The 21590-nt window shown below is 36.8% G+C and overlaps 1 protein-coding gene across 1 annotated transcript in view; it reads left to right on the forward strand.

The window, feature by feature from the left end:
• TDRD5 (tudor domain containing 5) overlaps positions 1 to 21590 on the forward strand; it is a 97818-nt gene that overhangs the window by 11648 nt on the left and 64580 nt on the right. The window contains exons 5-6 of the mRNA XM_004372871.2: positions 14495 to 14578; positions 19291 to 19347. Of these exons, the coding sequence (XP_004372928.1) occupies positions 14495 to 14578; positions 19291 to 19347 (141 nt within the window). The remainder of the gene's footprint in view (positions 1 to 14494; positions 14579 to 19290; positions 19348 to 21590) is intronic.

Below are 21590 nucleotides of genomic sequence, written 5' to 3' on the forward strand. Positions count from 1 at the left end.
AGTATTCCATCCTTTTCTATGCTCTGAAATACCTTTAGTAGTAATTGTGTTAACTCTTCTCTGAAAGTTTGGTAGAATTCTCCAGTGAAGCCATCCGGGCCAGGGATTTTTTTATTGGGAGTTTTTAAACTACCTTTTCAATCTCTTTGTTTGTTACAGGTTTGTTTAGTTGTTCTACCTCTGTTTCTGTTAGTTTAGGTAGGTAGTGAGTTTCTAGAAATTTGTCCATTTCCTCTAGGTTTTCAAATTTGTTAGAGTTCAGTTTTTCATAGTATTCTGTTATGATGCTTTTAATTTCAGTTGGGTCTGTTGTGATATCACCCATCTAGTTTCTTATACAGGTTACTTGCTTCCTTTCCTGTTTTTCTTTTGTCAGTTTGGCCAGTGATTTATCAGTTTTGTTGATCTGTTCAAAGAACCAGCTTTTGGTCGCGTTAACTGTTTCAGTTGTTTTTATAGTCTCTTTTTCATTTATTTCTGCTCAATTATTTCCTTTCTTCTGGTACCCGAGGGATTCTTTTGCTGCTTTCTTCCTACTTGTTCAAGTTGTAGGGTTAATGTTTTTGATTTGGGCCCTTTCTTCTTTTTGGATGTGTGCATTTATTGCTATAAACTGACCTCTGAGCACTGCTTTTGCTGTGTCCCAAAGGTTCTGGTAGGATGTATTTTTGTTCTCATTTTATTCTATGAATTTCTTTATTCCATCCTTAATTTCTTTGGTAACCCAGTAGTTTTTGAGCCAAGGTATTGTTCAATTTCCGTGTGTTTGGTTTTTTTTTCCTTGCTTTTTCGGTTATGGCTTTATGGTCAGAAAAGGTGCTTTGTAATATTTCAATGCTTTGGATTTTGTTAAGGCTTGCTTTATGGCCTAATATGTGGTCTATTCTGGAGACTGTTCCATGTGCATTAGAAAAGAAAGTATACTTGGCTGCTGTTGGGTAGAGTGTTTTGTATATGTCTGTGAGATCTAATTGGTTGATTGTGGCATTTAGATCTTCTGTGTCTTTGTTGAGCTTCTTTCTGTATGTTCTGTCCTTCACCAAAAGTGGTGTGTTGAAGTCTGCTACTATTATTGTGGAGCTGTCTGTCTCTCTTTTCACTGCTGTTAGAGTTTGTTTTATGTATTTTGGAGCCCTGTCGTTGGGTGCATAAATATTTATTATGGTTATGTCCTCCTGGTGTAGTGACCCGTTAATCTTTATGTAGTGTCCTTCCTTATCCTTTGTGGTGGATTTTACCTTAAAATCTATTTTGTCAGAGATTAATATTGCCACTCTTGCTCTTTTTTGAGTGTTGTTTGCTTGATGTATTTTTTTCCAGTCTTTGAGTTTTAGTTCGTTTGTGTCTTTAAGTCTAATGTGTGTTTCTTGTAGGCAGCATATAGACGGATCGTGTTTTTTTATCCAGTCAGCCACTCTCTGCCCCTTTATTGGTGCATTTAGTCCGTTTACATTCAGCATAATTATTGATAGGTATGAGTTTAGTTCTGTCATTCTGATGGCTTTTTTTGTGTGTTAACAGTTTCTTTCTTCCATTTAATATTCTGTGCTGAGTCATTTTTCTTTATGTATTTTCTTTTCATCTTTTTCATTGTTGCTGATTTTGTATTTGCTGAGTCTTTATACTTTTCTAGTTTTTTATTTTGACTTGTAGGGTTGTTAGTTTCCTTTGTGGTTACCTTAAAATTTACCTCTATTTTTCTAAGTTTATATCAGTCTTTTATTTCTTTATATCGCCTTGAGTTCCTCTCCATATGAAAAATATGTCTGCATTTTTTAGTTGCTCTTTTTTGTTTTAATATTGTCATCTTTTACATATTGACATCTCTGTTTCCCTATTTTCAGTGTTTGAGCTTTGATTTATTTTTGTGACTTCCCTATCTGGGTTGATATCTGGTTGCTTTGTCCTGTGTTCTAGTGTTGGGTTGTTATCTGATGTTACTGATTTTCTAACCGGAGGACTCCTTTTAGTATTTCTTGTAATTTTGATTTGGTTTTTGCAAATTCCCTAAACTTCTGTTTATCTGAAAATGCCCTAACTTCGCCATCATATTTGAGAGGCAGTTTTGCTGGATATATAATTCTTGGCTGGCAGTTTTTTTTATTCAAGGCTTAATGTATATCATCCCATTGCCTTCTTGCCTGCATGGTTTCTGCTGAGTAGTCCGAGCTTATGCTTATTGACTCTCCTTTGTAGATAACTTTTCATTTATCCCTAGCCACTCTTAAAATTCTCTCTTTATCTTTGGTTTTGGCAAGTGTGATTATAATATATCTTGGTGATTTTCTTTTGGGATCTACCTTATGTGGGGTTCAGTGAGCATCTTGGATAGGTATCTTGTCATCTTTCACAATATCAGGGAAGTTTTCTGCCAACAAATCTTCAACAGTTCTCTCTGTATTTTCTGTTATCACACCCTGTTCTGGTACTCCAGTCACTTGTAGGTTATTCCTCTTGATAGGATCTCACATAATTCTTAGGGTTTCTTCATTTTTTTAAATCCTTTTATCCGATTTTTCCTCAAATAAGTTGATGTCAAGTGCTTTATCTTCAGTTTCACTAATTCTGACTTCTGTTGCCTCAATTCTGCTCCTGTGACTTTCTACTGAGTTGTCTAGTTCTGAAATTTTATTGTTAATCTTCTGGATTTCTGATTGCTGTCTCTCTGTGGATTCTTGCAGCCTGTTAAATTTGTCATTATGCTCTTCTCTATTCTTCTTAATTTCCTCTGTTGCATGTTCTGTGTTCTGCTTAATTTCCTTCCTGATCTGTTGAAGAGTTCTGTATATTAATCTTTTGTATTCTGCCTCTGGTAATTCCAAGAAATGTTCTTCCTCTGGAAAATTTCTAGATTCCTTATTTTGGGAGCTTGCTGGAGCCATCATGGTCTGCCTCTTTATGTGATTTGATATTGACTGTTATCTCTAAGCCATCAATAATTTATTATATTTATTTATTTTATGTTTGCTGTGTCATGGCTTCTTGTTTTGCTTAGTTTTGATATGCTCAAATAGGCTGCTCGTGTGAGCTAGCCCAGTTTCCAGCGCCCCTGAAGCTCCAATGTCCTGCCACCAGGTGGCCAGACCTACTACTAAGTATGTGAGCCCAGGAGTCAGCCCACTCCTCCTGTTTGGATTCAGCTCAGGTGTCCAGTAGTCAGACACCAAGTGTGTGGTGCAGGCTCTGACCTACAGTTCTAGACAAGCATGGGTGATTGATGTAGGCATAGGCATCCGGCGGCAGCAGGGGGACACAAGGTGTCCAAGGCAGGGGGCCGACGGCCGCCCCTGAGTGTCCAGGAGGAAAACGTGTCCCTGTTCCCTAGAGCGCGTAGATGGGTGGGTTTTGCAGCTGGACTATGAGCACCCATTGCTGTTGGCTGTAAGGACTGGGAGGCACCTCTTATTCTTGGGCCCCAGTTGCTTGTGGCTATGTTGCGTGGGTGGAGCCACCAGTTCTCAGGTCTCTGATGTGGGTAAGTGAAGACCCTGCTTAATGAGCAGAGCAGTGTCAAATATCACGAACCTTCCACTTCACAGCTGAAACAGTTGAAGTTAGATTTCAGGTATATGCCCTGTCAGATGCAGTAATGAGGGCCTATGCTGTTGAAATGGGCCCACACAAGTCTGTGCAGGGGGAAGGGCAGTCAAAGTCCATGGATCCCTTATGCCTGTGCCTAGGCAAAATTCCTGGCTTAGGGGAGCCGACAGATTATTTTTTCCCATTTGTTAATTTGTTCACTCTCCAAGGCTGGGAGAATGGCTCAGGGCATGTGACAGGTCCTGCTTCCAGCCCAGGGGACTTGGCAATTGCTGTAGCCGGTCACGGACCCAGTGCAGAGCAGGGAGCGGGGAGGTAGATGGGAGAGAGGTTTTTCTCTAAGGGGGGTTGTTTTTGTCTGCGCAGTAAGCCAGATGCAAGTACTTATCTTTCGCCAATAGAGGGCTGCTTCTCACTGGTTCTGGATGGCCAAGTAGACTCTGTGCTGCTGGGTCTCTCCTGATGTGGAAAACACATCCTGAGCACCGCTGCTTGCCTGCCTTGCTGCGCACCACGAGCTGATCAGGCCTGAAGGGCTCAGGCTCTCACCAGGTTAGGCCTGGGAACGCCTCACTGCTTCCAAACCGTCTTTCCCTCCCCCTGCCACTCAAGTCTGATTCCTCAACTTTGCCTTTGATGTTCAGGGCTGCTAGATTGTCATATATAATCAATTCCCTTGTTTTTTCGGGTCTTTGTTGTAGGAGGGACAACCAGAAGTGTCTGACTACTCTGCCATCTTGTCCCTGCCTCCTGTGGTATTTCTTTTATAGCAGCACTAGTTAAGACAATTATGTTCATAATTTCCTTACATAATGAAATTATAAGCTTTATAATAAAATTTAATGACCTTGTCTGCTAATTTTATCATTGCTGTCATTTTTGGATTTATTTCTATTGCTTTATTTTTCCTCCTTATTATGATCATATTTCCTTACCTCCTTGCATGTCCAGTAAATTTTGATTGGATGTTAGAGATTGTGAATTTTTTCATTGTTTAGTTTTAGACAGTTAAGTTACCGGAATCAGTTTGATCATTTTGAGTCTTGCTTTTAACCTTTGTTAGGGCAGTTCCAGAACAGTCTTTAATCTAGGTCTAATTTGGCCCTACCACTGAGCATTACCTTTCTGAGGACTATACTCCATGTGTTAAGAGGTCTTTCCAGTCTAGCTGGTTGAAACACTAACTTTTCCCAGCCCTGTATAAGCTCTGAGTATTGTTTGGCATATTGTTTCTTGTTGTTTGTGTCCCCAGCCTCAAAGAACGTCCCCCATGCATACACAGCTCACTACTCATCCAGAAAGTTGAGAGGATCCCTTTCTCTCTGTGCTACTTCCTCTTTTTCATAATCAGTCCTGCAAATTTTAGCCTCCCTCCCTGAACTCTTATCTGTCTCCTCCATTCATCTGGACCACCAGGCTCTGTTTCTGTTACCTCTTTTTGCACTGTGGCCTGAAAACACTTTCTACGCTGAAAGAGAGAGTTCTGTACTGTTAGTTGCTTATCTGGAAATCATTGGTTTTTTTTTGGTCTTTCTTTTTCTTTCTGATTTTCTGGTTGATAGCAACCCAAATGGAACATCTATAGATGAGAAATACAATGTCTAAAATGAAAAATAATCTGAATGGGATTAATAGATTAGGTACAGGAGAAGAAAGGAGGGTAGAAGCCACACTGCTTTGAATGGTGAAGGTTAGTCAAAACTCAGTCTAAAAAAAATTATTCATAGTCCTCCTACCAAAAGATAGAGTTACTTCTATTCCTTTCATAGTGATTTCCCCATTAATTTAGATTATTTTGATTTCTCTTAAACCTTAGAGGCATGAGGCCAATCTATTTGTCTTCCTTTGTAGGTAAGCTAACTGACTGCCTGCTTGTCAAATCCTGTCTTTATCAGAAGGATCACCATGAACTGTCTAGCTCTTTTTTCATTAATTTCATCAAAGAAAATCTAAATATTTTAAATGTTTTCACCAAACTGACCTCCAGAATGTATCAATATACTCTTCAACTAATAGTGTATTAGTGTCTATTTTCCCCATAGCTTTTAGTTATGTAACACTTATGCATCTGTGTGGTTATTAAAAATTGTCAACTCTTGAAAGATGAGTAAGTACAAAAATATTTTCTCTGATCAAAAAACTACTACACATAGAATCTAATCATTTTATATCCATTTTTGTTACCAGCGAGGTTGAATTTTTTAATGCTTATTAGCCATTTTTACATTTTAAATTATCCGTTCTATTCCTTTGCCTATTTTCGTCTTGAGATATGTTGATCTTTACTTAAATTGAATTGAAGAAGCTTTGCTTAGTTAACTTTTACTTAATGAATTGAAGAAATTTTGGCTGTCATATGCTAAAATATATTTTTCTAGTTTGTCATTTTTCTTTGTTTTTTTGACACAGAAGCTTACAAGTTTGAACCATCACATCTATTAGTCTTTGCCTTTTACTTCTGCCTCTGATCTCATACCTACAAAGTCCTTCCCCACTTCAGGGTTTAAAATAGGTTTCTATTAATTTTATGATTTAAAATAAAACTTAAAATTTTAATCTGTCTGGTTTATAATTTCAGGCATGTGCTTGTTTCTGTGTCAGTTCTACACCGTTTTAATTTTGTTACATTTAAATTCACCTTAATGTTTGTTAAGGTAAATCTCCCCTAAGTAGTCTGTTTTCAGACGTTTTTGTTTTCTAATATTTTTTTCCTGGAAGTTTAAAATTATTTTTTTAAGTTCCAAAATCTTGTTGAGGTTCCTCTTAGAATTAAGTTGTTTAAAAAATTTTGAAGAGACTTCACACATCACATTAAATGTATTCCTTCAGTAACATGTTGCAGCTCTCAGTTTCTTCAGGTATTATTTTGTGTCCTTCATTGCAGATGTGTAATTTTCTTCAGTAGTGTGTAGCACATTTCTTGTAAGTATATGCTTAGGTATTTTATAGCATAATGCATTTCTTGCTGTTGAGAATGGGATGCTAGCTTTTTATGGCTCATGAGGAAAGAAAGTGATTTTTTTTAAATATTATTTTGAAACTGGTCAACTTGCTCAACTAGTTTATTCTAATAGTTTTCCCATGGATTTTCCAAGTAGACTGCCATATCATTGATGATTTATAATTTTGCTTCATTCTTTCCAGTGTTTAGAGTTCTCATTTACATTTTCTAAATTTATTGAATTGCCTGAAGCTTCCAGAAAAATTATTAAATAATGTTACTACATATTTCTTTTTCAAAGACTTTAAACTCTGTAGAATTCAGTGGGGAGACACTGCCTTGTTACTGTCAGAGCCAGGCAATAACAAACTCAGAGTTTAGGACCTTTGTTCATAGCATAGTTCTAGGTGAAGAATGAGAGAGATACAGACACACTTTCTTCTATTTTCCTTTGAGTTTCATCCTACATTTTGCAGCTCCAAGAGTTCCTCGTAAATGCAAAACCTAGTAAACACGTTTCATTTCCAGTTGAAGTCTTTTGCCACTAGAATTATTTGTATCTTTTTCTGAAGGGTGGACAAATTCTTAAATTATGTAATTCTCTAATAGTACAAACCCTAGATAATTATCAATTCTATTTACAAAGAGTGCAACTTTCCATTTTTTTCCTCAAAATTATATATCAGTTTGCTAGATGTTCCCTCAAAACTCCACAAGTATGTTTGTTTATGTGGCTAGAAAAAGACTAGATAACTGTTTAACACTATTAAATTTAAATTGTTAATTATTTATAACTTTTCTTTTTGATCCATCTGTATTTTATAAGTCCACAGTGAAAATACATTTTTGTCATAAGCAAAACATGTTATTACAAAGAAAAAATCAATTTTTCCTTTGTAAAATGAGAATCTGAGTTTCTTCATTTTTCACCTACAAGAGGAACAGGCAGATTTGGTCATTACTCTCCTTCCCTTGTCCATTGCCATGCTTTCTGTTACAAAGCAAATGGTTAGAACAATTTAAGACTTTTTTTTTGTAAGACGTGAATAATCTTTTTTATCTCATTCTATTCAATTTGTTTTATTTTGATCTCTCAAGAGGAAGTTCAGAGGAGGAGTAAAAATTTGAATGGGCAAAGCCTCAGAGCTCTCTTGAGCCCAGTCTGTCAGAATTCTCCAAATTCTGGAGGCTTAGACCACAGCTAACAGTGGGGTTAACTTTGCTTCTCATTTACAGATTTTTGCCTTTAAGAGATTGGTCAAGGAACATGGATCTGGTATTTCTCAGCTTTTCTAGCCTTACTACCATCTAAAAGTATTCCGTTCTCACCCTCTTCCCACCCCGTCTTATACAGTAGAAAAATTTGATTATTACATTTACCATGAGATTTAAAGTAGATCAACTTGGGCTTTTAAAAGAATGTCTTCTAGTCCTAAATGCTTAAATCAGGGCTGGGTGTAATTTGCACCTCACTTTTAATTTTCACCTAAACAGTTGAGTGTTTTTACATGAAGTAGATGCTATGCTAAGGAACATATAGGAAGAGAAGCATGTTTATTTCACTGGATGACCTGGCCCAACCATCTTTCAAAAAGTATCCTTGACAAGCAACTGAGTATATTAAACAATTGCGCTCAGGAGGAGTAATTCAGTGGGTTAATTAATGTAATTCTCTGTAAGTTGTATACTCTGGCCAATTTAGAGCAGCTGCTTCTCTAGCTATTTTCCCAGTAGTTCAGATAAAGTTTTAGGATGGCAAGTCAAATTCCATACTGCCTAGCTTTTAGTCAATTGAGATACCTAGCAAATATTTAAGTAGTTGAAAGCATCACTACCACAGGTGTGTCTCTGTCCAGTTTTGTGATCTTTATCAGGAACGTATTAATGTTGTTCCATATGGCCAAAAGTTCTGTAGTACAGTTTTCTAAGATGGAACTTCTGTTTCTTTCTGCTTTTAGCCTCATGCATCTTCTTTCCAAAATGCTTTCACCCTCACATTTTTACACTATCAGCCAGGCATCTGTGTTTTTAAAAACAGCTTTTTATTCTTACAAAAGGAATACAAATTGATTAGTAAAAATTTGAAATACAGAAAAGTAAAGAGGAAAATAAAAATAACCTATGCATTTGTCACTCAGAAAAACTGGCTTTTTCTTTTTTTTAAGGAAGTGGAATCATTTTCGTCCTCAGTTTGTGGCCTGCTTGTTTTCTGTCACAACTATGCATTGTGAACATCACATACTTTAAAATATTCTTCTGAAACATATTTTTTTAATAGCAGTATGGATGTGTCATTGTTTATTTAATTTGTACCCTAGGTTGGGCATTTGGACTGTTGCCAGTTTTGCTGTTAAAAATAACCTTGTGATGAAAACTCTGCTCGAATTTGCACAAATCTGTACTACTCCTCAGGGTAAATTTCTAGAAAAAACTGTTGCATGAAAAGGAGTGGGAACTTTTATGGTTTTTCATATATGTAGTTATATGTAGTTAAGTGCTCCACAAAAGTTGTTTCAGTTAGCACATAAGATAATGTATGAGTATGTTTCTTCCATTGCACCTTTGCTAATTCTCAGTATAAATGGACCGTTCTTCAGAAGACCATTCCCTGACCTCTCTGTCTCCCCAATCCCTTATCTAGGTTAGGTCTACCACTGCTTTCCTAACACCTTCAGGTATATTATCTGTTCATGTCATTCTGTGGTTTTTCATAACATTTATCATAATTGTAATTATGTGTTTATTTGTATGATTGTTTCATGTGTCTCTACACTACACTGCAAGTTCCATGAAGGCAAGGATCATATCTAGTTTATTTACCCCTGCATATATCCTTAAAGGAGCCCTGGGGGTGCAATGGTTAAATGCTCGGCTGCATCAAGGGTTTGAACCCACCAGCCCCTCTATGTAAGAAAAGACCTGGCAATCTGCTCCTGTAAAGATTACAGCCTAGGAAACCCTATGGGGCAGTTTTACTCTGTCCTGTAGGGTTGCTGTAAGTCGGAATTGACTCTATAGCACATAACAAGAACAACAATATGCACTTAGCACAACAATATGTACAAAGCACAGAGTATGTTCTCAGTACCTATTTGTTGAATGAATAAATGGATATTTTAAAAATAATTTTTTAATTCGATAGACAAAGAACTGTATCTGACTGTTAATGCGTATTTATTAGAAATTGAGCTTTCTGCTTTTATTTGCTGTTTAGGATTTTTTTTTTATGAATTGCCTATTCATGTCTTTGTACATTTTTCTGAGGAGTATATCTCTTGTTTGTTTTTTTAAAATTATTTTATTTTTTATTGTTGAGAATATACACAGCAGTTTAAGTTTCCTATCTAATCTTTTGAGTTGCTGTTGTCTGTTTGATCTCATATAGATTTTTAAAAAGCATAATGCTCAAGGCAGATATTCTTTACTAGTTAAGCTAAGCTTCGGTTTTAAGAAGACTTCATGCGGATATTTTTGGTTTAAGGTTATAAGATTATCCCAGACTCCATGGCTCCAGAAAATCTGGATTCCATTAAAATTTGAGATTCTGTTGTGCATTTTCCCCCTTTTGATCAGGATTCTTCTATAGAATCTTTGATCAAAATGTTCAGTAATGGTAGCTTGGGCACCATCCAGTTCTTCCAGTCTGATGGGAAAGTAGGCAGTTGTTCATGGAGGCAGTTAGTCACACATTCCATTTCCTTGAGGAATGTATCTTTTTGACTCAAAAGTCATCTCTACCTCTTCTGCTATCTTGCCATTTACCTCCCAGTTTCCCCAAACTCTTGAAATTCTTTAAAAATTATCAAAAACCTACTTATGTGCTCCAGAGTCCTTTAGTTTCCTGGCTAAGACTTGAGGTCCTTGAGACTATTTCCCTGGTCCCTTGTTCATCCCTATAGAATCAGCAGTTACTTTCTCTCCATTGCCCTCCCCTGCTAAGTTCTATGGATTCTACCTTTGTTGTGTCCCCTCTTTTTATTTTACTCTGCCAGCTCCCTAGTTAAAACCTCTTGCCCAGAGTGTTACAGTGGTCTCCTAACTGGTTGTCTGGCTACACCCTTCTAGTCTAATTTTCTGCTGCCAGATTACAGTTCTGATAACGTCTCTACCTTGCTAAAAATCAGTATCTGTTTTTGTCTACACAACCAATAAGCACTCCTTAGGTTGGCATTTAAGGTGTTCTATAATATGAGTTTGGAACCCTGGGTAATATGAGCAGTTAATGCAGTTGGCTGCTAAGTGAAAGGTTGGAGATTTTAGTCCACCCAGAAGCACCTTAGAAGAAAGGCCTGGAAACCTTCCAAAAAATCAGCCATTGAAGACCCTTTGGAGCACAGTTCTACTCTGACACATGGGTTGCCATGGGTCAGAATCTACTTGATGGCAAATGGTTATAATGTTAATTTAATCTATCTTTGCAGTTTTATCTTCCATTACTTTCCTAAATGCCATCAGGCAAACTTTTTTTTTTCCTTTTGTTCATGAAGTTCCTTCTACTTTCAGTGTCTTCTTGTCTTAGGCTGGGTTCTTTAGAGAAGCAAAACCAGTAAAGCATATAAATATATATAGAGAGAGATTTATATCAAGGAAACAGCTCACGCGATTGTAGAGGCTGGAACATCCCAAGTCCATGGATCAGGATAGAGGCTTCTCTTGATTCACGTAGCCACAGGGGCTGGCAAACCCAAGATCAGCAGGTCGGAGAGTAGGGCTCTTGCTCACAGGCTGAGAAGATCAACAAATCCCAGATCAGCAGATAAGCTAATAGCTCAAGTCCCAACAACCAGAGGTCAGATGAACAGGAGGCGGCCGCAGGGTCTAGAGTGAGCAAAAAAGCCAGAATGTTTGTTTATGTTTGGATGCAGGCCACAGCCCCCAAACTCCCTTTCAACTGATTGTCTACTCACAGCAGATTCCATCGTGGGAGTGATCACATATAAACACTGAGAATCATGGCCCAGCCAAGTTGACACACAATCTTAACCATCACACCTCTCTACCATCTCTTTATGCAAAATTCTCCTCATCCTTCAAGGCCTTTTTAAGAGGAAGCCTGCTGTATATTTACAACTTAATGTGATTTATCCTTCTATACTTTTGTACCTCTTTAATGACACCGTCAGCCTTAGGTTATAGCTATTTATGCATTGATCTCATTTCCCTACTTAATTGTAAGTGCCTTGAGAAAACTGGTAAGTAACCCTTTTTAATCCTTGAAACACCTAGCACAGTGAGAATTTAATAAGTTGTCATATTGAATCTTCAGATGGTAGGAGTACATTGGGATATGAAAAATCAGTTACAGGCAGTCCCTGGATTATGAACGAGTTCTGTTCCTAAGTCTGTCTAACAGGTATAGTTTGTATCTAACATCAGTTAGTCAAATATTTGTCTTAGTATATAGTGTACATTTCTCTGCATAAAAAATGTTAAGCACTTGCAGATACACTGAAGTATCTTTAACATAATAATACAGTAGTAATAACAATAATGTTTTGATGCCTGTTACAAAGTAGCACCCATTTGTTATTACATTGTATATACCTCAGATTTATAATATAATAGGCTATACAGGGGTTGGTTCATAATCACAGGTTTATGTAAGTCAGACTTTTGTAACCTGGGGACTGTCTGTATCTTTAGGTTCTTCTGTCATTCACTGGGAGAGCTTTAGGGAATTGTCTCATGGCATACACAGAAGTGTAAAGAATGTAAGACCAAGCGCTGAGGCCTGTGAAAGCTAGTGATGTAATCATCATTTTACCTTATTGGGACCTCTATGTCATTGGCTTCTCTTTACTAAAATCCCCAGACCCCTGCTATCTTAAATCAGGCCACTCCTAACGTCACTTCTTACCTCTTGATTGTAGATTATTTTCATTTCCTGAACTTTGTTTTTCTACCTTTTCAAATATGTGACCTAACTCCTCTTTACCTCTGCTCTTTTTATTTTATTGTCGTGCTTTAAGTGAAAGTTTACAATTCAAGTTAGTCTGTCATACAAAAATTGATACATACATTGTTATGTGACCCTAGTTGCTCTCCCTATACTGTGACAGCACACTCCTGCTTTCCACCCCATATTTCCTGTGTGCATTCAACCAGCTCCTGACCCTCTTTGCCTTCTCATCTCACCTCTGGACAGGAGCTGTCCATTTGGTCTCATGTATCTGCCTGAGCTAAGAAGCACAGTCTTCACGAGTATCATTTTATGTCCCGTAGTCCAGTCTAATCTTTGTCTGAAGGGTTGGCCTCAGGAATGGTTTTAGTTTCAGGCTAACAGAGAGTCCGGGGGCCATGTCTTCTGAGGTCCCTCCAGTCTCAGTCAAACCATTAAATCTGGTCTTTTTACTAGAATTTGAATTCTGCACCCTACTTTTCTCCTGCTCTGTCAGGGACTCTGTGTTGTGTTCCCTGTCAGGGTGGTCATTGGTGGAAGCCGGGCACCTAGTTCTTCTGGTCTTTTCTTTGCCTCTACTCTTAACTTACAGAGAATATTGCTTCTTAACTCACAGAGAATATTGAAGGTATCACATAGTAACTCTTTCCCCATCCCACTTCCACATTCACAAAGCCTTTCTGTATCTCTACTGGTTCTTTTCTCTTTTGTTCCTATTGTAACAGAAGAGCTTTTCCTTTCTTTCTTTCTAAGACCAGTATTTCCACCAGTACCCTGGCTCACACTCATTCCTCAGGCCCCTGATGCAGGTAGATGAGGACCCTGCTTATTGGGCAGAGCAGTGTCAAATGTCACGAACCTGCCACTACACCATATAGCTGATACAGTGAAGTTAGACTTCAGGTATATACCCTATTGTACCATGCTAATGAGGGCCTATGCTGTTGAAATGGGCCCACACAGGTCTATGCAGGGGTGAAAGGCATTCAAAGTCCTTGAACCCCTTATGCCTATGTCTAGGCAAAGGAGTTATGCCTGCCCTGAGTTCCCAGCTTAGGGGAGCTGGCAGATTATTTTTTCCTGTTTGTTAATTTGTTCCCTCTCCAAGGCCGGAGAATGGCTCAGGGCACATGATGGGTCCTACTTCTGGCCCAGGGGGAAGCAGCAAACCGGTGCAGAGTGGGGAGGGAGCAGGTAAATGGGAGAGAGGTTCTTTCCAAAAAGGGTATTTTTTGATCTTTGTGGTAGGTTAAACACATGTACTTATCTTTTCCTGATTGAGCGATGCTTTTAACTGGCTCTGGAGGCTTGAGCAGACTCTCCGCCAATTGGTCTCTCGTGTCCTGAATGCTACTGTCTGCCTCACTACGCTCGCCAGCCAATCTGGCATGCAGGGCGCTGGCTTCCTCCGGGTCAGGTCTGGCAACTCCTCACTGCTTCTGAACCGTCTCACCCTCCCGCTGCCACTCAGTCAGATTCCTCAACTTTGCCTTTGATGTTCAGGGCTCCTAGATTGTCATATATAATCAATTCACTTTGTTTTTTTGGGTTTTTGTTGTAAGAGGAACCACAGAAGCATCTGACTACTCCGCCATCTTGGCCCTGCCTCCAAGGCTGTAATCTTTACAGAAGCAGACTGCCACATTTTTCTCCCATGGAACAACTGGTGGGTTTGAACTGCTGACCATTCAGCTAGAAGCTGAGCGCTTAACCACCGTGCTACCAGGGCTCCTTTCCTTGCATTAGGTATTCATTACATATGTATTTAATAAATATCAAATACTTTGATAAAAAGGAAGAAAATCAATAACAGTCCTCTCTGGATAAGAGTATGGGATTGAGTAATTGACGACTCTAGAATTTAACTGTTGTAGAGAATGTTAATTATTCTGGAAAATTCCAGATTGTTTGGTTTCATAAAGATTCCATTTACCCTAAGTGTATTTTATATTGTATGAAATGTTGCAGCCCTTCTTCTTTCTTCTCTGAAGAACGATATTTTATACATTCAGTTAGAATATATTTCCTTTTATATACTGTTTACATTTACATTTGACTTTTTCTTTAGGAGAAGGACTGTGACTTCAACTTTTTTTTGTTTTTTCTTTTTGTAGTTGGAGAACACATTCAAATCAGTTATTGCCCAACTTGGACCTGGAGGGACTATTAATCCAGAGATAAAACAAAAGATAAAATTTGTAAGTATTTTTCTGTTTCTAGAAGACAGATAAGAATAATTGATTATACATTTAGATATCATTTATGACTAAGTTTAATTTGCCTACTAGTATTTATTATTTTATATTTATACCTGATTGTTTCAAATATACAGCAAACAAGTGGCTATTCTTTTAGGATTAGAAAAATAAATATATAAAATACATACCTCTATAATTTTTAAATGGTGTCACAATTATTTAGAAAATGTAAATTCCTTCGTAAATGCTCTTCTTTCTTTGCCTTACCTCAATAAATCACTGTTAATAAGCAGTTCACAATATTTCCAATACCAATTTTATATACATGTATGTCAAAGGTTATTCTCAACAGTTGCTTGTGTTAATGTACCATATTTCATTTACAAGACCCATCAATAACATTTGAGTTGTTTCTAGCTTTGGCTATTTAAAAAAAATGCTTCGGTGTCCTTGTACATTTACCTAGAAGTGGAACTGCCAGTCAGAGGTATTGTATATTTTAAGTTTTGATGATGATTATTGCTAAATTGCTCTCTAAAGGGTTTGAATGAACTTATACTCCCACTAACATTGAATGAGACTGAAGTATCTCTACCACCTCCCAATATTAAGTAGTGTTACTGTCTAATCATTTTCATTTATACCTCTTTATTATTATATTAAACATGTTTTCATATGCTTAGTAACCATATATAGTAGCCATTTATATTTCTTCTTTGGGTTGCTTGTTCATGTCCTTGGCCTGATTTACTATTTGCCTTACTAATTAGCGAGAGCTTTTGGGCTGCTAGGTATTAGGTCAAAGGGTATGAAGGGTTTGTGCACTGGACATTTTGGTGGAGGCTGTTAATTCTGATTTGAGTAATTAGGGTGCCATTACAACTACAACAGTTCCCTGGGAAAAGTGCAAAACTCTTGCTGTATCCAGGCCCTGTTATTTTGTTTTTAATCCTTTAAACTAAAATGTCAGCTCTTCTTTCCAAGGAAGAAGTAATATTAGTTCTGTTTCGTAAGGGACTTCTAGGTGTTTTTTTTTGTGGACTATTACTCATGGTGAAGTTTATGAAAGACGGGTAACTGTGGATTTTTCTGTGACTTATTTTTCTTACAAATCTTGGTGTATTGCTACATTAAGTTTATAGGTGTTTTGAACTTAAATATTTATCAAAGTAGGACTACTTGTTTTAAAATGTGGATTATTAGGAAACTTTTTATATGGGCCTTTTGTTTTCTTTACCAATGGTGCACATTTATAACATCAGCAACTGGGAATCACTCAAGTGTTGATTTATGAATTAATACTTGTCCTCAATTTAACTACTTAGATTAGTGATCTGTGGGATTTACTTCTGACCTTTATACCAGCTTTCTTAACGTAGGTTTAAAAAAAATTAATATATTTAAATTATTGTGGAAAGAATTGTCCTCAACCTTGAATAAATCAGTAAGCGAATGTATAGAACTGTTGATTTAGCACTAAGTAGAGGTCCAGTAAAAGGCATATTGTAAAAAAAATTTATTTTTTAAACTATTCTCTTGTTGCTTGGCATCAAGTTGAAATTTCTTCTCTCTGTTGCCTTGTTAGTAGACTGCTGATACTTCAGTAAAAGAGGGATCTAAAAATATGTTTTTTTTTCTTTTTTTTTAAATTGTGCTTTAGGTGAAAGTTTACATCCCAAGTTAATTTCTGATACAAAAATCTATACACATATTATTATGTGACCCTAGTTGCAATTCCTATAATGTGACAACACACTCTGCCTTTCCACACTGTGTTTGCTGTGTCCATTCAGCCAGCTCCTGTCCCTTTCTGCCTTCTCATCCTGCCTCTGGACAGGAGCTGCCCATTTCGTCTCGTGTATCTACTTGAACTTAGAAGCACGCTCTTCACAAGTATTATAAAAATACAAGTTTAAAAAAAACTTTTTCAAAACTTGCTGAATCTTTTGTGGTAGATAGCTGCAAATTCTTTGCTGGTTCTCCTATTGAGAGGAAGAGTCTAAGTCCTCTCCCCTTGAATCTGGGCTGGCTCTAATGACTTGCTTGACAAATAGTAGTGATATTTTGGGACATCAGCAGCTAGGTCATAAGAAGCTTTGCAGCTTCCGCCTGAGCCTCATGGAACACCTGGTCTTCAAACCCTGAGCCACCTTGTAAGAAGTCTGATTACCTTTAGAATACCAAACTAGCATCCTGAGTAAGCTTAAGCTAGCCATGTGGAGGGAGGGAAAGCTGTTTAGTCTGCCTACAGCTGTCTCAGCCCCCACCCATTTGATTCATCTCAGCAGAAGCCCCATACATTGTGGAATAGAGAGAAGCCATTCCCTCCCTGTGTCGTGTCAGAATTCCTAACCCATAGAAGCAGAAGACATAAATTGTTTTAATCTATTGAGTATTGAGGTAGTTCGTTATGCAGCAGTACACAATCAGAATGTCTGTATTAAAAAAAAAATAGAAATATCAGATATATATTTATCATCTGTTGTTTTGGGGAACTAAAATATATAATTCTCAGCAGCCAAGCTCTTAACCACTGCGCCACAAGGGCTCCACATAATCCTCTAGGTGTTATTAAATCAGTGGATAACTAAAATTGAGAATACTCAAGATTCTGCTGTCTTAGCTTGGTCATTCCTAAACCTGAGAATTATGCTGCTATTTATAATTATTTCATGGGAGGTGTGTAATACTCAGACTAATTGAGCAAAATCCATTTCAATTTTAACTTTTTAAAAATATGCTATAGTGATATTGTACCCATATGAATGTTAAATTGTACAGTCTTTTTGGAGGACTTTAAATAGGCATCTTAACTTAGCATTTTAACATCTAGGGATTTATAATAAGGAAATAATTCAAAATATGTACAATTATTTAGCTGTAAGTGTATTACTTCATATTGTTTATAATAGTGCAAAAATTGGAAGTAACTCTCTAGCAGTAGAGGATTCAACTGTATGGTTCATTCATTGGAATTCTAGGTAGCCGTTAACACAAAAAAGAAGACTTCTAGAATCAAAACTGGTATCTAGGATCAAGATGACTATCCTTGTGTCTGATTCCCACTCTTTCCTAATCGTTCTCTGAGACAACCTAACAGTTGTTGAGGGAAAATTCTTTACCTACATTCTTGCACGTTTAGGATTTTTGCCAGGAAGTAGTAGAGGTGAGAGTGGAGTGAGGGAGTTGAAGGAGGTGCTGGTTGCTGCCTCCAGGGATTATTTTCAGAGAGTAAAAATTGACCAAGGGGCATAAACAGATAACTCATGAAAGCAGAAATACAATAAATACGTAAAGTGGTATTCACAAAATAAAAACAGACCATCTCCTTTTGCTTATCAGTTCAGCGAAGAGTAGAACTACTGACAGTTACCATCTTTGGTGAGATAGGTATTAGAAAGTGGGGAAATGTCTTTCTGGGGAGCTATTTGGAAATATTTTTAAAATTGAGATTGCGTATATTTTTGACCTGCCAATAATGTCATACAAAATTTATCCCAAGGAAATAATCTAGCAGGTACACAAGGATTATTTGTGTAAGGATGTTCGGTATGACTTTTTTCAATGTAACAAAAAATCAGAGAAAAATTAAGCATTCATTGATAAAGAATTGGTTTAATTATCTACTCAAACTAGGGAATATCATGCAGCTGGTAAGAAGATTTATGTATATATACATTAATTCATATGGAAGTACCTCCTTGACATCTTGTTGGGCTTTAAAAGCAGGTTATAGAATAGCATGTTTAGTATTATCCTTTCATATGAAACCATGAATAATGTGTGTCTATGCATGAAGAGATTTTAAAAGGATGTTTTTTGAAATGCAGCAATGATTGTCTCTGGGTCATGGAATTTTGGAATAATTTTTACTTTGTGTTTTTCTGAATCTTGAATTATAATTTAGTTTAAAATATTTAATATCTGGAAAAATATAAGAAAACACAAAGATTTTTATAGTTTATTAGGATAGCACAAGTCCCCTTCCAGTAGTTTATTTAATTGGATAAGGATTCAAAAATACAAGTATGAGCGTATTTGTTATATAATTTATAATGGTAGAAAATAGGGAGCAGCCATAAATAGAGGAATGAATAAATAAGTTTAGATACCTAAACTTATTGAATATTTTAAAAAATACATAGCCAGTAAATAATTTGATCCATACTTTCTAGCTTGGAAAATGCCTATGGTATGATATATTAAACAACTGATTATAAAATAATGATCTTATTTTTCTAGTAAATAGAAGTATTTTTATGTGCGTATGGTTATCTGTATTTTTATCTTTGCTTATCTGTATTTTCCAGAATTCCTATAATGTCCATTGTTTTTCTTTCTAACATTAAAAATGCTTGTAATTATGCTATAGAATATTTTATGTATGGGTTGAGCTAGAAAAAAAAAAGTAAGAATTTCTAGAGAGTTGTGGCATTGCAGTATTTTACCATAATACTAATTATAAGTACAATAATCCAGATTTCTCAACTCTGGCAATGTTGAAAATCACTGTCTCTTTGTTATTGTTGTTAAAACGTTTTATAAAACTGGGAACTGATTTTTTAAAGAATATCCTGTGATGATAATTCGCTTGTTATAGTAATGTTTATTTTTTGCCCTTGTTACTATTTAAGCTTATATTGTCTGTATTTTGATATTTTGTCACCCAGAATTCCAATTCTGTATATTGTATTTAACTTTCTATTTATTAGGTTGTATCCAAGTTTCCAGAGGGTTTACTTATTTCCAAACTGCTTGGAGAGTATGAGGTGAGTGTATTCTTTTTCACCAAGCATAGCTTTTTATGGCTTATGTTTGTAATGATAGACAGAAATTTTGTTGTACTCCATTGATCGTCGAAGTCAGTGATCTAACACTTAAACATCTTGGTTTGCATTTCAGTTTCTTTTTCTTTACTCTAACATTAAAATCTGCAATCTAAAAGTTAAGAATTATCGTCCTTAACAAATACTTGATTATGCACGGGAAGAATATTTTTACCACTAATTCTCATAATATCATTAGAGTAAAGATTACTGTATTTTTTCACAAACAACATGCCCACATAAATAACAGGCCCACACATATAACGCACAGAAATGATGAAATTAAGTAAAAACAGTTTTAGCATAGTGCGCCCATGCATATGCCGTGTATGTCTTGTGGCATTTCCAGAAATGAATTTCGGCCTCGTTACCAGTTCCCCCATATTACAGATAAATCATAGCATTCTGTTCATTTTCTTTAATCTCCTGCTTATTTGTATAAAAATAGTCCAAAAATGTTATTTTTGATCATAATGGTATAATAAAGGTATAAACTATAGTCAAGAAGTCATGGATCAAGTTTCCAGTAATCAGAAAATAATTGAAACTGTGCATTTGTTTCCATTAATTTAAGTTGATAATTACAGCACATTAGCTCAATAGTTGATTTACTGGTAAATATTTTGGCTTAAATTTCAAGTAATATAAAATCAATACCTACCTTAAGTTTCCATGTGATTAGAAATCAAAATTGAAGTCAGCAACATGTAAAAAAAAATTGGTATAGCACGCTTATGAAAATAACACACGGGGGTATGCGGTTGGAAAACGTATGATGCATGTATTGTGTAAAAATACAGTAATTTATTTATTTTTATTGTAGTTTAAGTGCAAGTTGACAGTTCAGATTAGTCTCTCATACAAAAATTTATACATACATTGTTATGTGACCCTAATTGCTGTCCCTATACTGTGACAGCACACTTCTCCTTTCCACCCCTTGTTTCCCATGTCTATTCAGCCAGCTCCTGACCCTGTCTGCCTTTCTCATCTCACCTCTGGACAGAAGCTGCCCATTTAGTCTCTTGTATCTACTTGAGCTAAGAGCTTACTCTCCACAAGTATCATTTTATGCCCCATAGTCCAGTCTGATCTTAGTCTTAAGAGTTGGCCTTGGGAATTGTTTTAGTACTGGGTTGACAGAGAGTCCGGGGGCCATACTTTCTGGGGTTCCTCCAGTTTTGGTCAGACCATTCAGCTGTTCTTTTTACTAGAATTTGAGTTCTGCACCCCCCCTTCTCCTGCTCCATCAGGGACTTTCTATTGTGTTCCCTGACAGGGAGGTCATTGATGGTAGCCGGGCACCATCTAGTTCTTCTGGTCTCAGGATGATGCAGTCTCTGGTTTATGTGATCCTTTATGTCTCTTGGGATAATACTTTCTTTGTGTCCTTGGTGTTCTTCATTCTCCTATACCCCAGGTGGTTGGGACCAATTGATGCATCTTAGATGGCCACTTGCAAGCTTTTAAGACCCCAACGCCACTCACCAAAGTTGGATGCAGAATTTTTTTTTAATAAACTTTGTTATGCCAATTGACTAGATGTCCCCTGAAAGCATGCTCCCTAGACCCCCGCCTCTGCTACTCTGTCCCTCAAAGTGTTTGATTGTATTTAGGAAACTTCTTAGCTTTGGTTTAGTCCAGTTGTGCTGACTTCACCTGTAGTGTGCGCTGTCCTTCCCTTCACCTAAGATAATTCTTGTCTACTTTCTAGTTAGTGAATAACCCTCTCCCTCCCTCCTCACCCTTGTAACCATCAAAGAACGTTTTCTTCTGTGTTTAAACCTTTTTTTGAGCTCTTATAATAATGGTCTTACACGGTATTTGTCTTCTGTGACTGACTAAATTCACTCAGCATAATGCCCTCCAGATTCTTCCATGTTATAGTATGTTTCACAGCTTCATCCTTGTTCTTTATCACTGCGTAGTATTCCATTGTGTTGAATATACCATAATTTGTTTATCCATTCGTCCGTTGATGGGCACCTAGGTTGTTTCCATCTTTTTGCTGTCCTGAACAGTGCTGCAGTGAACATCTATTCATGTAATGGCTCTTATTTCTCTAGGATATATTCCAAGGAGCGAGATTGCTGGATCATATGGTACTTCTGTTTCTAGCTTTTTAAGGAAGCGCCAAATCTATTTCCAAAGTGGTTGTACCATTTTACATTCCCACCAACAGTGTA

The sequence above is a fragment of the Trichechus manatus genome, unplaced genomic scaffold (assembly GCF_000243295.1).
Source record: "Trichechus manatus latirostris isolate Lorelei unplaced genomic scaffold, TriManLat1.0 scaffold00021, whole genome shotgun sequence".
In the NCBI taxonomy this organism is placed as follows: domain Eukaryota; kingdom Metazoa; phylum Chordata; class Mammalia; order Sirenia; family Trichechidae; genus Trichechus; species Trichechus manatus.